At 33.4% G+C, this 14,762-nt stretch overlaps 2 protein-coding genes across 13 annotated transcripts in view; one reads left to right on the plus strand and one right to left on the minus strand.

The window, feature by feature from the left end:
- The window catches only part of LOC141394063 (uncharacterized), a 917,654-nt gene that overhangs the window by 651,290 nt on the left and 251,602 nt on the right, over positions 1–14,762 (minus strand). The gene's annotated exons all lie outside the window — the stretch shown is intronic.
- The window catches only part of LOC141394064 (cGMP-dependent protein kinase 1), a 39,521-nt gene that overhangs the window by 2,873 nt on the left and 21,886 nt on the right, over positions 1–14,762 (plus strand). For 8 of the 12 annotated variants that reach the window (XM_073967889.1, XM_073967900.1, XM_073967898.1 and 5 more), the window contains exon 2: positions 3,138–3,596. In XM_073967889.1, coding sequence (XP_073823990.1) covers positions 3,492–3,596 — 105 coding nt within the window. In that variant the 5' untranslated portion in view covers positions 3,138–3,491. Of the gene's footprint in view, positions 1–2,032; positions 2,576–2,710; positions 2,966–3,137; positions 3,597–14,762 lie in introns of those variants that run through there. The other 4 variants (XM_073967893.1, XM_073967894.1, XM_073967896.1 and 1 more) reach the window with 4 other exon arrangements.

The following is a 14,762-nucleotide window of genomic DNA, read 5'->3' on the forward strand; positions in this document are numbered from 1 at the left end:
TAACTCTCTCGTGCGCTACGCGTTGCTACTGATTATAGAGTAGCCCTATATGCCGCATTTTTCTCTGCGGTAGCAGCACGACACTCTTGGTCATACCATGGGTTCCTTGGTGGAGGTCTCTGTTATCCAAGTATGGATTTTGCGGGTGTTTGCATGGAGTGGGCAATACTCTGCCATTGTGGTGACATGGTATCGGGACGAGGATTGCTTTCATTAAGCAATTGGGCCAGTTGAGTGGAATATGTTGTGTCTGTTCGTGCTTTATTTGCAACGTTTAGACGGGTACGTACCTTTGCTGCAAAAAGGTAGTGGTCCGAGTCTATCTTTGCTCCTCGGAACGATCGCACATCCAACACGCTCGATAAATGTCTTTCATCTTTCACAACGTGATCAATTTGATTTATTGTTTTGTCATGGGCAGGGCAACGGTCATAAGTTTTTTCTAAAGCGCTCATGAAACATACCTTTGGTCTGTCCGTCCTTGTCTTGAGTTGGAGCATTAGCGCAAATAAAGCTGATGTTGAAGAATTTTGCTTTTAATCGAATTGCAGCGAGTCTTTTATTCACTGGGGTGAAGCTGGAGACCAGATGTTTTAACCTCCGACCAACTACAAATCCGCAACCAAACTCATGCTTTGTGTCATGGCAGTGCGTCACCTTTAGGTGTTGTTGTGACGTCTTTCCCAATCCATCGTATTTCCTGTATGGCAGTTATATCGGCCTTGTATTTTCAAGTATATCTGCCAGCGTGTAAACTGCGCCTTCTCTATAAAGAGTGCGAACATACCAGTTACAGATTCGCACATAATTTTCCTTACAACGTTTGCGGGGGTCGTCAAATTTAGAGGGGTTTATTTTTCTTTTCTTTCGTTTTTTCATAGTAGGTTGCTTTTTTCTAGGTGGACGTTACTAATCCGAGGCACAAACCCAAAGATTTAACGTTCTTATGGATGAACGCGCGGCACATGTTAGCACACTATCTTTAATGGGTGTTAAAGACAGTTCCCCAGGTGACACGACGGGGAGGTCTGTGTCCACTTGGGATGAAAGAGGGACCAAGATAAATCCTGGGCTTTGCCATGTTAAAGCCGATCAGGGCCGTTTCTTGTTATATTTCATTTCCTACGTCACCCACATTATTTCCTTAGCAATGGGGAATTTTCACGAAACCTATCTACAATCCACATTTATTTTCCAATCGATGAAACAATTTTCCCAGTTCATTGCTGTGGCTTGAAACGAAACCTAAAAGAATTCTAAAAATGTGGTCCATACTTTGCCACTCGTAACATTTTGTCCAAATTTGCAGCAACTTAGCGTATCCGATTTGGACTATATTTTGCAAATCGTACAACTTCACCCAAGAAGGTCTGTATCGCAAAAAACTTTTGAGTACCTCCCTCACAAAAAAAGTTCAAAAGTTTCGCATTAGCGCATTTTAAGGGCTGTTCGAGGGGTGTTTTAAAATGTTCACCGAATGTAGTCCTCTATACAGCAATGTAATATAGCTTTTGGTCAAGTACATGCCTTTTGACATAATGGTCCAGAAGCTTCAAAAAATCCTACTGTGACCAACATTTTTGTGCTTTAATCCAATTTAAGTCCACTTCTCGGATCGTGTTCAAAAAGCGAGTGGTTATTTTGATTATCGCAAAACCATTACATTGTATTTTATAGAGTTTTGTTCTTCTTATGATCAAGGACTGAGTGTTTTTTCTCCAAACCTCAATATAGATGGAATTCAGCATTAACTCTCAAATAAACTCTAGACAAAAGCACGACAGTCACACAAGTACCCCGCTTTAGTATGAAGAATTGCAGGCAACATAAACTCCCTTGTAATGAAATGTTTTCGCCATAACTATTTCCAGTTGTACGCGTTTCTTCCTTCTTCTTCTTCTTTGCTATTTATTGCAATCAACTGCTAACAAATATCATAAAAATCACCGTAAATTTGTTGACATTCCTTTTAGTATTTTTAATGACATAAAAAATACACTTCGATTTCATTTTTTTCTCTCAATATTTCTAGATAAGTTTTCGATATCAATTGACTCAGTCACCTACTGCAGAAGAGAAAAAAAATCATAGAGCAATATTAATACTCTGAAATATATAGTAGGCAATTTATATGACAAGAACGTAAATCCCCACAATAAGAAAGACAAACGGACGGACGGACAGACAAATGCTACACACATCACCTAGGAGACGACGATACATATTTGTCAAAGATTAAAAGACAATGACTGATAAGAACACAAATAACAAATGAAGACATATAACTGATGACAGCGACAGAGAGAGAGCCAGCCAGCACATGAAGGTTGTAGTTGCAATAAATAAAGATAAACAGCAATTAAGGTGAAGCAAGTGCAGCAAAATAAGAGTAAACTAAAAATACCATTACTGAATCACAAAAATGAGTGGTGATGAAATATTGATCGAAAAACCACAATACGGCAAATCCAACAATAAAATAAAAATATGTCATAGAAAAAACCTTTAGTTTAGTTGCGGAATCTTAGGGTATTGCCACAAGTCTAAAGGGCGTATAGTTTTTTTTTTTACAAAGGTACTTGAAAAAATGTCTAAAATGTGAAAAAAACGAACAAATCAAACAACCATAATTATTTACCTATAATAATTCATATGTATGTGTGTGTATGTGGTCTCTATTTGCGAATGTGAAAATCTAATCAATTTGAAGGAATTGTTGAAGAGCTGTTTCAGATAAGGAAATTGCTTGCCAAAACGTTTTTCGTCAATTTGTTCAAACAGCTATGCGCCAAGATAAGGCCATGTGATGTGTTCAACACACTTCAACCTTGAATGGCGGCCAACCTACCAAAACTAGAAAACCCTGACAGTGTCCCTCAGAAACAAAAAAAAAAACTATATCACAGTTTTAATTAAGCAAACGAATATTAGATTAACTCCAAAAATACCAAATTAACCCGATAATGTAAGAAATTGTAAACACACCACATCAAGTTTTGCCAATAACCCAGCAACCCACTCACTTCATTTTGCTACTAGCCTTCCAAAAATTTGCCCTTATCATGGCATTTTGTTTGAACTCTTTTTTTGGTGGGCTAAATATTTACCGTGTAACTCAATTTACTACTTCTTTTCAGTTCGAATAGCAATGTGTTCATGAAACGTACTACCAACCGTGTAACCGTTAACGATAACAACAACAATGTGAGTTACCATTCCGAAAACAAACACACGCACAAACCATGATAATACTAAACATGATTAGTGATGAATGAAAGAGAAAATTCACTAAAGCAACGAAATCGGCTAAATAAAATTTATGGCCAAATCAAAGAGATAATCTTTCGACACAAATCCAATAAATTAAGTTATTAAAGCAAAGCCAAAATAAAATAATAAAATTGCGGATAATACAAATACATGTGACACATCAACAATAACAACAACAATAACATCACCAATAATAGCAGCAGCAATAGAACATCAACAACATGGCTTGTTTTACACGCTTCTTCCCATCAAGGCAGAAACAAAGTTTCACGCCCGACAAAGATGAAAATAAGGATACAATTTTAAACACCAGTGACAGTACAGTGGTAAGTAATCATAGAGGCTTAATAATTTTTTTTAATTTATAGACATTGATAGAAAAACTATATGATCTGTAAAGGGATTCTGTCCGCTCGACATTCTTTAGCCTGTTCGATAATTATAATTCTAATATAAAAGTATTTCGATAACAACTTTCCCTACAGAAAAGCTGCTTTATAGCAACTTTTTCCATTTTCATATAGAAAATTTGTTCGATAACAATTTTTGCTACAAAAACAACTTTTTCCATTTTCCTATAGAAAATTTGTTCGATAACAACTTTTGCTATAGAAAAGTTGTTCCATAGCAACATTTCCTATGGAATAGCTTTTCCATAATAAAGTTGTTCGATACAACTTTTCCTATAGAAATGTAATTCGATAACAAATTTTCCTACAGAAAAGTTTTTCCTATTGAAATGTTGTTCGATAACAACTTTTCCTATAGAGAAAAAGAGTTTAATAACAACTTTTCCTATAGAAAAGTTGTTCGAAAACAATATTTCCTATAGAAAAGTTGTTCGAAAACAACATTTCCTATAGACAAGTTGTTCGAAAACAACATTTCCTATAGAAAAAGAGTTTAATAACAACTTTTCCTACTGAAAACAAATTTTCCTATAGAAAAGTTGTTCCATAACAACTTTTCCTATAGAAAAGTTGTTCCATAACAACTTTTCCTATAGAAAAGTTGTTCCATGACAACTTTTCGTATAGAAATGTTGTTCGGTAACAACTTTTCGTATAGAAATGTTGTTCGGTAACAACTTTTCGTATAGAAATGCTGTTCGATAACAACTTTTCCTATAGAAAAATTGTTCGATAACAACTTTTCCTATAGAAAAGTTGTTCGATAACAACTTTTCTTATAGAAAAATTGTTCGATAACAACTTTTCCTATAGAAAAATTATTTGATAACAAATTTTCTATAGAAAAATTTTTTCATAACGAATTTTTCTACAGAAAAATTTTTCGATAACAAATTTTGCTAAAGAAAAGATGTGCGATAATAATATATGGAAAGTTTGTTCGATAGCTATTTTTCCAATAAAACATGTATTCGATAGCAACTACTTTAGAAAAATTTTTCGATAACACCTTTATACGATAACTTCAGTAGAATAATTGTTAGATAAGAACTTTTCCTATAGAAATGTGGTTATATAGCTATTTTTCCTATAGAAAAGATATTCGATATGAACCTTTCCTATAAAATAGGTACTCGATAACAACATTTTCATAATAACTTTTCTATAGAAAAATTGTTCGATAACATTTTTTCTAAAAGAAGAAACATTGCTCGATAAAAACTTATTCTGTAGAAAAGTTGGTCGATAACAACTTTTCTGTACAAAAGCTTGTCGATGACAACTTTTTCAATTGAAAAGTTTTTTGATTACAACGTCTTCTGTAGAGAAGTTTTTCGATAACAACTTTTTGGCAGAAAAGTTGTTCGAAAAAAGCTTTTTGGGTACAAAAGTTGTTCGATAACAACTTTTTCTGTACAAAAGTTGTTCGATATCAACTTTTTCTGTAGAAATGTTGTTCGATATCATTTTTTTGTAGAAATTTTGTTCGATAACAACTTTTTATGTAGAAACGACGTTCGATAAAAAAACATTTATGTAGACAAGTTGTTCGATAACAAATTTTTCTGTTGAAAAGTCTTTCGGTAACAACTTCTTCTGTAGAGAAGTTGTCCGATAACAATTTTTCTGTACAAAAGCTTGTCGATGACAACTTTTTCTTTAATTAATTCTCTTTCGAGTTGAGCTGTTAGGCCTTTAGAGATACATTGAAAAATTAGGAGTCTACCGAAGTCCCACGCACCCAACCATTACACTACGTTTCACGGGTGGTAAATCCGATCTTCAGGTGTATTAGGATGTTGTTTTGGTGGCAGACGAAAAGTTTTTGAAAAGTTTTTTGATTACACTGTCTTCTGTAGAGAAGTTTTTCGATAACAACTTTTTGGCAGAAAAGTTGTTCGATAAATACTTTTTCTGTAGAAATGTTGTTCGGTAACAACTTTTTGGGTACAAAAGTTGTTCGATAACAACTTTTTCTGTACAAAAGTTGTTTGATAACAACTTTTTCTGTACAAAAGTTGTTCGATATCAACTTTTTCTGTAGAAATGTTGTTCGATATCATTTTTTTTTTGTAGAAATTTTGTTCGATAACAACTTTTTATGTAGAAACGACGTTCGATAAAAAACATTTATGTAGACAAGTTGTTCTATAACAAATTTTTCTGTTGAAAAGTCTTTCGGTAACAACTTTTTCTGTAGAGAAGTTGTTCGATAACAAGTTTTTTATAGAAAAGTTGTTCGATAACTACTTTTTTGTAGAAAATTTGTTCTGTAGAAAAGTAGTTCGATAACAACTTTTTCTGTAGAAACGATGTCGATAACAACTTTTTCTGTAGAATGTTGTACGATAACAAGTTTTTCTATTTAATACGAATATGAATGAAAAATTCCAAAAACTATATAGCTAATTATAAATAATAAAACTTAAGTAATTTTCTAGAGTTCCATGTAAACCAACGTTACCAAACCATTTCAAATTACGCATAATTGTGAACCTAGATTTGACCGGACAGGTTTTCTCCTCTGGAGCATTCCCTATACAAACCTCGTCTTAAGTGAATACATAGAAAACAAAAAACATTTCCACATACCCGGAATATTCAATTTCAGTTTTTTGTTGAACAAAGTTTTCGATTTTCCATTTTCCAACTAGAGGTCAGAATAGAATATCGCCTCTGGAATCGTCCGTATACAAACCTCGTCCAAACTGAATACAAGGAATTAGAGATAGAGTTCTTGTATCTATCTTTAATTCCATGTATTCAGTTTGAACGAGGTTTGCACAGGGAAGCCTCCAACGGCGATATTCTGTCCTGTCATCCAGCTGGAAAACGGAAAATTGACAACTTTGTTCAACAAATGTTTCTATGAAAATGTGAAATGAAAGATTTTATAAAGGAAATAAATGTCAAATGAAAAATATTATAAAGAAAATATTTTTCATTTAAATTGTTCATAGAACTAGAATCCAGCCCCAGAAATTGAATTCCAAGTATGTGGAAATGTTCATTGGGATTATATCTGTAATTTCATGTATTCATGTATTCATTCATTCTGTGGACGAGGCAAAGACATAGAACTATAAAGACTGGATAACGGTGAAAAACAGATATTGAACATTCCTAGTATGTGGAATTGTTCTTTGGGACTCTACATTTAATTCCATGTATTCAGTTTTGGTATAGAAAACTTGTTCGATACAAACTATGTACATATTGTTCCATAACATATTTTAAATGGAAACTTGGTTCAATAACAACTTTTTCAATGGAAAGTTTATTCGATGCCAACATATTCAATCTGAATATAGTAAAATATTAACCTAACAAAACTGTGTGAAAGTTACCTACCTATGTACACTATACATACATATCACATTTATAAATTTAAATTGTGGTTTTTGGACGCGTGGTCTGTTATCAGCTTAATTTGGCTTGCTGCCTGCCGGCCACCACACTCACTATTAATAATATTAATGAATAATTGTTACGCGAAAACTCGATAAAATTACAAAAACAAACACGGTGCCTTTAATCAGATCTCCCATTCAATTGCTGCTCAGTACAATGACGTTTGTTTAAAGTGTTTTTTTTTTCTTTCCCAATATTTATCAGTTTAGTTTTTTGCAATGTAAGCGAAAATAAGTTTTTTTGTGAACAAATAAAAAATAAATTTTTATTTATTGATAAACAAAATGCAAAACGTACTTTTGTGTTAAACAACACAAAAACACAAGTGCTTGTACAACTCTCGCCAACTCTCGACTCAAGTTTATGTCCTCGTACCAGTCGTCGTCGTACTCTGCTGATGTACTCCACTTGATGGCCGGCCACACTTGCCGGGCTCATAAATAATCCACCCCATTATTATGTCTGTTTTAATAGTGATTATTATTAAATTATTGTTTTATATCATAAACAAAATATATATTAATTGTCTGATTGTTTTTATCATTGCCATTATTGGCTTTACATTTTTTGTTTGGTTTTCGATCGTTTGTTTTGAGCCTTTTGTATTTAAAATAAAAATATTTTATTTATTATTGGCAATATAATTCAAATATTGGCAAAAGACTCAATTGGGTTACCAATATGTATTAATAATTTTTAACAATAATAGTGAAATATTAAAGGCGTAGTTTTAAATATAAATTAAACGCTTTCAATTACTGGTCAAATGCAAATATTTGTTTTATATTTTGTATATTAATTAATAATTACTAATAATTAAATTTCATATAAAAAGTTATTTTCTTGTTTGATAACAATTTTCCATTTCCAAATTTTCTCCATATAAGGGAAAGATTTTCGAATACAAAGTAGATTTTGATAGAGGATTAGTTGAATAATAAATATTTAAGTTCCTCAAGAACTACGAAAAAATTTGTCCGAAAACAATGTTCTATATCGATTTTTTATTCGACCCTGTAACAGAAAGTAATGATGAAGTTTAAGCCATTGGGGTAATACTCCCGACTTAAAAACAATCAAATGAGATTGAAACTTCAACCAAAACAAAACAAAAAACAGGGGATGACATGTGCAGGGGAATTTGAAATAAATTCCAACAACACTTGGTCTGTCTAGTATTCTCAAATAAATGAGAATCACACTCACTTTTCGGCTTTACCAAAAAAAACATCAGAACATAAATATTTGCAAACAACTATCAGCACGTATCAACTAAGAACTCATCGAGTTCTGTAAGTTGAAAAAACATCACCACTGTTGCCTGTGAGTGAAATGCTCTGTTCCAGAACCTGCAAGAATCTAAAATTTTTTACTACGATAACAATTTTTTCTTTATGTTATCGAGAAAATAGTAGAAAGTAGTAGATTCGTGCAGTACTGGAACATACCATTGGTCTTATCATAGTAAACAATTTTAGATTCTTGCAGGTTCTGGAACAGAGCAATAATAGTCTCCAATAATTTCTAAGAAACTTGCAAATGGCATCTATACAATTTTGTGAAGCACTTTCGTCATAAAAACGCCTTATTTCCCCTTATACTCAGTGTTTACAATTTGATGCTCACATCAATCTGATAAAGTAACCCCAATACAAAATAAAAAAACACAAAGATACATTTTCATTTTCTATTTGACATTCTCTATATTTTGTTATATTACCACCACATTCATTCATTTATAAAGGAGTCACATAACAGACACTGATATATGTTTCACATATATCTTTTTCTTACCTCTTATCTCTGTTCGCAAATTATACAAATGTATGTGACACGCCCATATCATCGATATGATCACGTTTCATTCTTTATTGAAAACAGCTCAAAGGTGACATTTTATTGTCAGAAGAAAAAAGCGAAAAGGAAAACCACAATCTTAAATACTATCTGTCAATAGGCTTTTGACAATATCCTCGTGAGACTTTCGTGATTAATACAATTGCTATAGAATGCCATTTCGTGGGGGCATTTGTATTCATTTTATATTCACGCCATAAAGATTTCACCAAATCCCAATGGCCGCCTGCTTACCTGCTTGTGACGGCAGAAGGCATAGCCTCAGGGGAAAATACTTGAGAAAAACAGACATGATTTCCGCTTCCTTGAAGCGTTTAGAATGAACACGCAAACATGCAAGAAAAGGCGTGCGTACGAAAAATCATTGAATCGAATTTATTTTATATTTTATCAGATGTGGAACGAGGGAAATGAATGGAAGAAGAAGAAGACAAAAACGCAATTTTAAATGAAATCGATGCGGAAAATTACCAATAAGTGGCAAAAGGCAGGCGGGAATAACAGTCAGTTCAAATGAAACAAATGTAAATGTTAAGTGATCAAGAATTTCTTTTTACACTGAAAAGTGATTCGTCGTTAAAAATACATATTTATGGATATGTAGTTCGATAACAACTTCTATAATTGCTATCCAACAATATTTCTATATGAAAGTTGTTATCAAACAATATTTCTATACGAAAATTTGTTATCGAACAACTTTTCTATATGACAAATTTTTATGAGACAATTGGTCTGTTCCAGTACTGCAAGAATCTACTAATTTTGACTATTTTTTTCGATAACATAAAGGAAAAAATGTTATCGTAGTAAAAAGTAGTAGCTTCTTGCAGGTTCTGGAACAGAGCAAATATTTCTCTATAAAGTTGTTATCGAACAACTTTTCCTACGAAAAGTTATTATCGAAAAAATTTTCTCTATGAAAAGTTTTTTTTCGAACAAATTGTCTGTATGAAAAGTTCTTATCGAAGAACTTTTCTATAAGAAAAGTTGTGTTCTATATGAAAAGTTGTTATCGAACAGATTTTCTGTAAGAATAGTTGTTATGGAACATCTTTTCTTTATATAATGTTGTTGTCGAACATCTTTTCTACCCAAAAAGTTGTTATCGAAAACGTTTCTACACAAACGGTTGTTATCGAGCAACTTTTCTAAACGAAAAGTTGTTATCGAACAAACTTCTTAAGTGGGGTACACACGATCAGTTTTGACTGTCGATTTTTCGGAATTATCGATAACTGTCAAACAGTCCAGCAACCACAAAATATTTTGTGGTTGCCTGATGAATGACAAAAGTGAACGGCCACACTGGCAAGCAACCGATTATTTGAGCAAAACTGACAGTCAAAACTGATCGTGTGTACCCCACTTTATAAAATATGTTAGCGAACAACTTTGATATATGAAAAGTTGTTATCGAACAATTTTTCTATTTGAAAATTGTTATCGAACAACTTTTCTATATGATAAGGTGTTATCGAACCACTTTTTTCTATGAAAATTTGTTATCGAACAACTTTTCTCTATGAAAAGTTGTTATCGAACAACTTTTCTCTATGAAAAGTTGTTATCGAACAACTTTTCTCTATGAAAAGTTGTTATCGAACAACTTTTCTCTATGAAAAGTTGTTATCGAACAACTTTTCTCTATGAAAAGTTGTTATCGAACAACTTTTCTCTATGAAAAGTTGTTATCGAACAACTTTTCTCTATGAAAAGTTGTTATCGAACAACTTTTCTCTATGAAAAGTTGTTATCGAACAACTTTTCTCTATGAAAAGTTGTTATCGAACAACTTTTCTCTACGAAAAGTTGTTATCGAACAACTTTTCTCTATGAAAAGTTGTTATCGAACAACTTTTCTCTATGAAAAGTTGTTATCGAACAACTTTTCTCTATGAAAAGTTGTTATCGAACAACTTTTCTCTATGAAAAGTTGTTATCGAGCAACTTTTCTCTATGAAAAGTTGTTATCGAACAACTTTTCTCTATGAAAAGTTGTTATCGAACACCTTTTCTCTATGAAAATTTGTTATGGAACAACTTTTCTCTATGAAAACAAACATTTCTATTTGAAACTTTGTTATCGACCAACTTTTTTATCTGAAAATTTGTTTACGAACAACTTTTTTATATTTAAAGTTGTTATCGAACAAATTATATAATTTTCTACATAAAAGTTCCTATCGAACAAATATCAAAATGTGCCTCATCGTTCGTTTCAGATTCAAAGTATTTTTGAAAGAAATCCGTTTCAAATTATATCGAGTCGAGTTAGCCCTGTCTGGCTGAAGTGGACAAGAACTCCCAACAGATGAATCGATTTGGTCAAAACTTATTCCAAATCTAGATCAAGTTCAAAGATGGACCGTCCACTTCTTTGGATGCGTCCCCATCAAAAGTTCAAAATTTTTTCTTTAAAATAGTGCTCACGATAACTGTGAAAGAGAATAACCGATTTTGGCCAAACCTTGGGAGGATGTTCCTTGAGAAATAGGTTAGGTTCGAATATAGACTATATCTACAAACTCCTTCATTTACCTCCCACAACATTTCTGAGATTATAGTCCAAAAGCTCTATAAAATCGATGATTACCAACTAAAATGGCTAGTGAGAAGGGAGTGACTGATATTATATATAATTGTTCCACAAACATCCCATGCGGGACAAGGGAGACTTCTCTCATATCAATGAGTGCACCTCGATTCATATTAGCTCAATGATATGGGACCTACTGTTTATCGCCGAGTCCGCGTGTCTTAAGACACCACTGTGTAGAGAAGTTTTATATGGCTGAAATACTCAGGAAATGTCGCCAACATTACTGAGGGGTATTTTGCCACCGTTGAAAATTTTCATGTTGACTGGCCGGGGAATCGAAACCACGACCTTCAACGTGCAAGGCGGGTGTGCATACCATTGCACCACGGTGGCACCCAGTGACTGATATTGGACATCATAAAACGGGGTACACACGATCACTTTTGACTGACAGTTTTGCTCAAACAATCGGTTGCTTGCCAATGTGGCAGTTGACTTTTGCCAGTCATCAGGCAACCACAAAATGTTTTGATGTTGCTGGACAGTTTGGTAGTAATCGATATTTCCGAAGAGTCGACAGTCAAAACTAGGGACTAGGGAGTAATGCAGTAATCGGGTTTTCGATTATTCGCTTTCATCTAAAGCGGGGTACATACGATCAGTTTTGACTGTCGATTTTTCGGAAATATCGATAAATGTCAAACTGTCCAGCAACCACAAAATATTTTGTGGTTGCCTGATGACTGGCAAAAGTCAACTGCCACATTGGCAAGCAACCGATTGTTTGAGCAAAACTGGCAGTCAAAACTGATCGTGTGTACCCCGCTTAAAACATAAAACTCGAGTTTCGCTTAATCGATTTTGTAAAAGTGTTCCAAAAGTCGACTTTCGATTTTTTATTTACAACTGAAAACCGGTTATAATTGACCATTTCCGTTTCCAATAGCCAACTGCTGCTAATTGTCGGCTGCGATTAATGGTCAACTACGAATTATGGTCAAATACGACTAATTGTCGACTACGATTAATTGTCAACTACGATTAAAACTCGACACCATTTTTCTAAAGTCGATAAAGAATAATCGATTATGCGGTTTTCGCACAGTCAATAGTCAACTACGGGTTTGAGACATTTTACGACCAATAATCGGTTAACCGAAATCAACTTTGCGTATCCCTAGTCAAAACTGATGGTGTACCCCGCTTAAATCAAGTTCGAAGAGGACTATACGGACAAAAGAAGACTAAATGTACGTTTAGGTGTACTTTATGGGCTGATCGGGGATTGTTTTGAAATTGCTGCGAAGGTAAATCTTGTGGTCTTATTTAAAGTGATTTAATGTTGTTCGTGTATAAGTCCATGTTTCCTAGTAGAAATGGCCGCGGATTACCATCGTGACACTAAACAACATAAGAATTTTAGTGTCAACTGAATACAAAACGCTTTAGTTGTTGTTTTTTAGTGTCACAATCGTGGCACGCTCCCATCTCTATTTTAACTAGCATACTAGTAGGCACAATAACTATCGAAGGCAATAACAGATACTTGTCCAAACTCCAAACTTTGCACATCGTAATATTTCTCTCAAACTTAATTCAAGTTCGAACATGGACTATATTGGACAATTTCTTCCGGTTTTTCCTTCAGAAATCTCAAATGTTCGTTTAAGTACAGTTCATGGAAGGTAGTACTTTAGATTCTGAATACAACGATATACTTTTTCATGTCCATGCCACCTGACATAATGACCAAGAAGCTCTAAAAATTCTACGGTGACCAACTAATAAACTAGACAGACGGCAGCGTTAGTTTTCGTTAAGATCTGCATTTAATTTTAGCCTGACAGACGACAGTTTCTGCATTTACGAAACAACTGATTGGTGGTAAACAACTGTTTTGTTGTTATTTGCCCTGCAATTTGTTGTTTTCCTTGTGTCTGAGAGCATGTTCTCTCTCCTACATGAATATGGGTTCTCTTTTACGGTATTGCCATATTGAAATACCTAAATTCATTATAAAGTCAGTTTGATTTTGGGCATTAAGAATGTGGATAATGCACGAATTAATTTGAATTAAAGCAGTTAAAGCAAAGTAACGCGGCCGTCTGTCTAGGGTATACTACTGGCTGTTTGGCTCGAAAACTACCGAAAAGAATGACCACCAAAACTTAGATCCTGCTGCAAGCTGGACTAAGTCGGTCCATTTCTTCAGAACAACCATAGGCTGAGAATATTTTGTTCTCGGCAAAGCTGATTCCTTTTTACTTGCTTTAATTGCAATTTGTGAATATTTCCTTAACTTATCATACCAACTACCATCCATTTTTCCCTTGCTTTGAGTAAGAGTGGGATTTTATTATTTTTTTGACATTGATTAAGTCACTTAATTTAAAATGATGGCATAAAGAAAACTCAGGAAAATGTTAGGATATCTATATACTGTCCTTCCGCGTATTGACATGACATGAACCAACAAAACAGGCTATCTATCAATTCGATAAGACATAAACCTCTAGGCAATATTCTAAAGAACATCAAATACGTGAAAGATTTTTGTTTGATTTTGAAAGCATTTTAAGGGGTAGGCTTCTAAAATATATGTATGTATATGGGTTCATATCTGCATATTGTGTACACATTTTGTTTTTTTTTTTTTCTTTGAATTGACATCAGATGACACCATTTAGAAATCACTCAGTTGTCATGTCAAACATTGAAGTTTATGGGTTTAACTACCATTGGAGTTTTATGTGGAATTTCAATCACACATCTGTAGGTAAGTTGTTATGTGGAAAGTGTCGGGGAGAAAGAAAAAAGGGGAGTAGATTATTGGAATTATATTTTTATTACTACAGCTTCAGATGTCGACTGTCAATAAGTTATTAATTTTAAAGCCCTGAAATAAAATAAATTTGTACATAAAAGGGCAATAGGTCAGGGAATCACAAAATAATTCATAGGATTTACTTATGTTATTTTTTTCCACATTTGCTCTGTTCCAGAACCTGCAAGAGTCTACTTTTTTGATATTTTGACAATATTTTCCTTTATAAATTTGTCATGAAATTCAAAACAGTAGATTCGTGCAGGTTCTGGGACAGAGTACTTAATTATCATTTTTATTATATTTTCAATTTCAATTGAAAATCTTTCTGTTTCCAAGAGAAGAAACAATTTTTAGAAATATTTGCCAAAGAAATTCCAATAATATTACTATACTGATAATCGTATTGGAATTTCTTTGGAAAGTATGTTATTGACTTTTAGAATTC

This window comes from Musca autumnalis, unplaced genomic scaffold (genome assembly GCF_047663935.1).
Source record: "Musca autumnalis isolate F117 unplaced genomic scaffold, ASM4766393v1 scaffold_2, whole genome shotgun sequence".
NCBI classification, from domain to species: Eukaryota; Metazoa; Arthropoda; class Insecta; order Diptera; family Muscidae; genus Musca; species Musca autumnalis.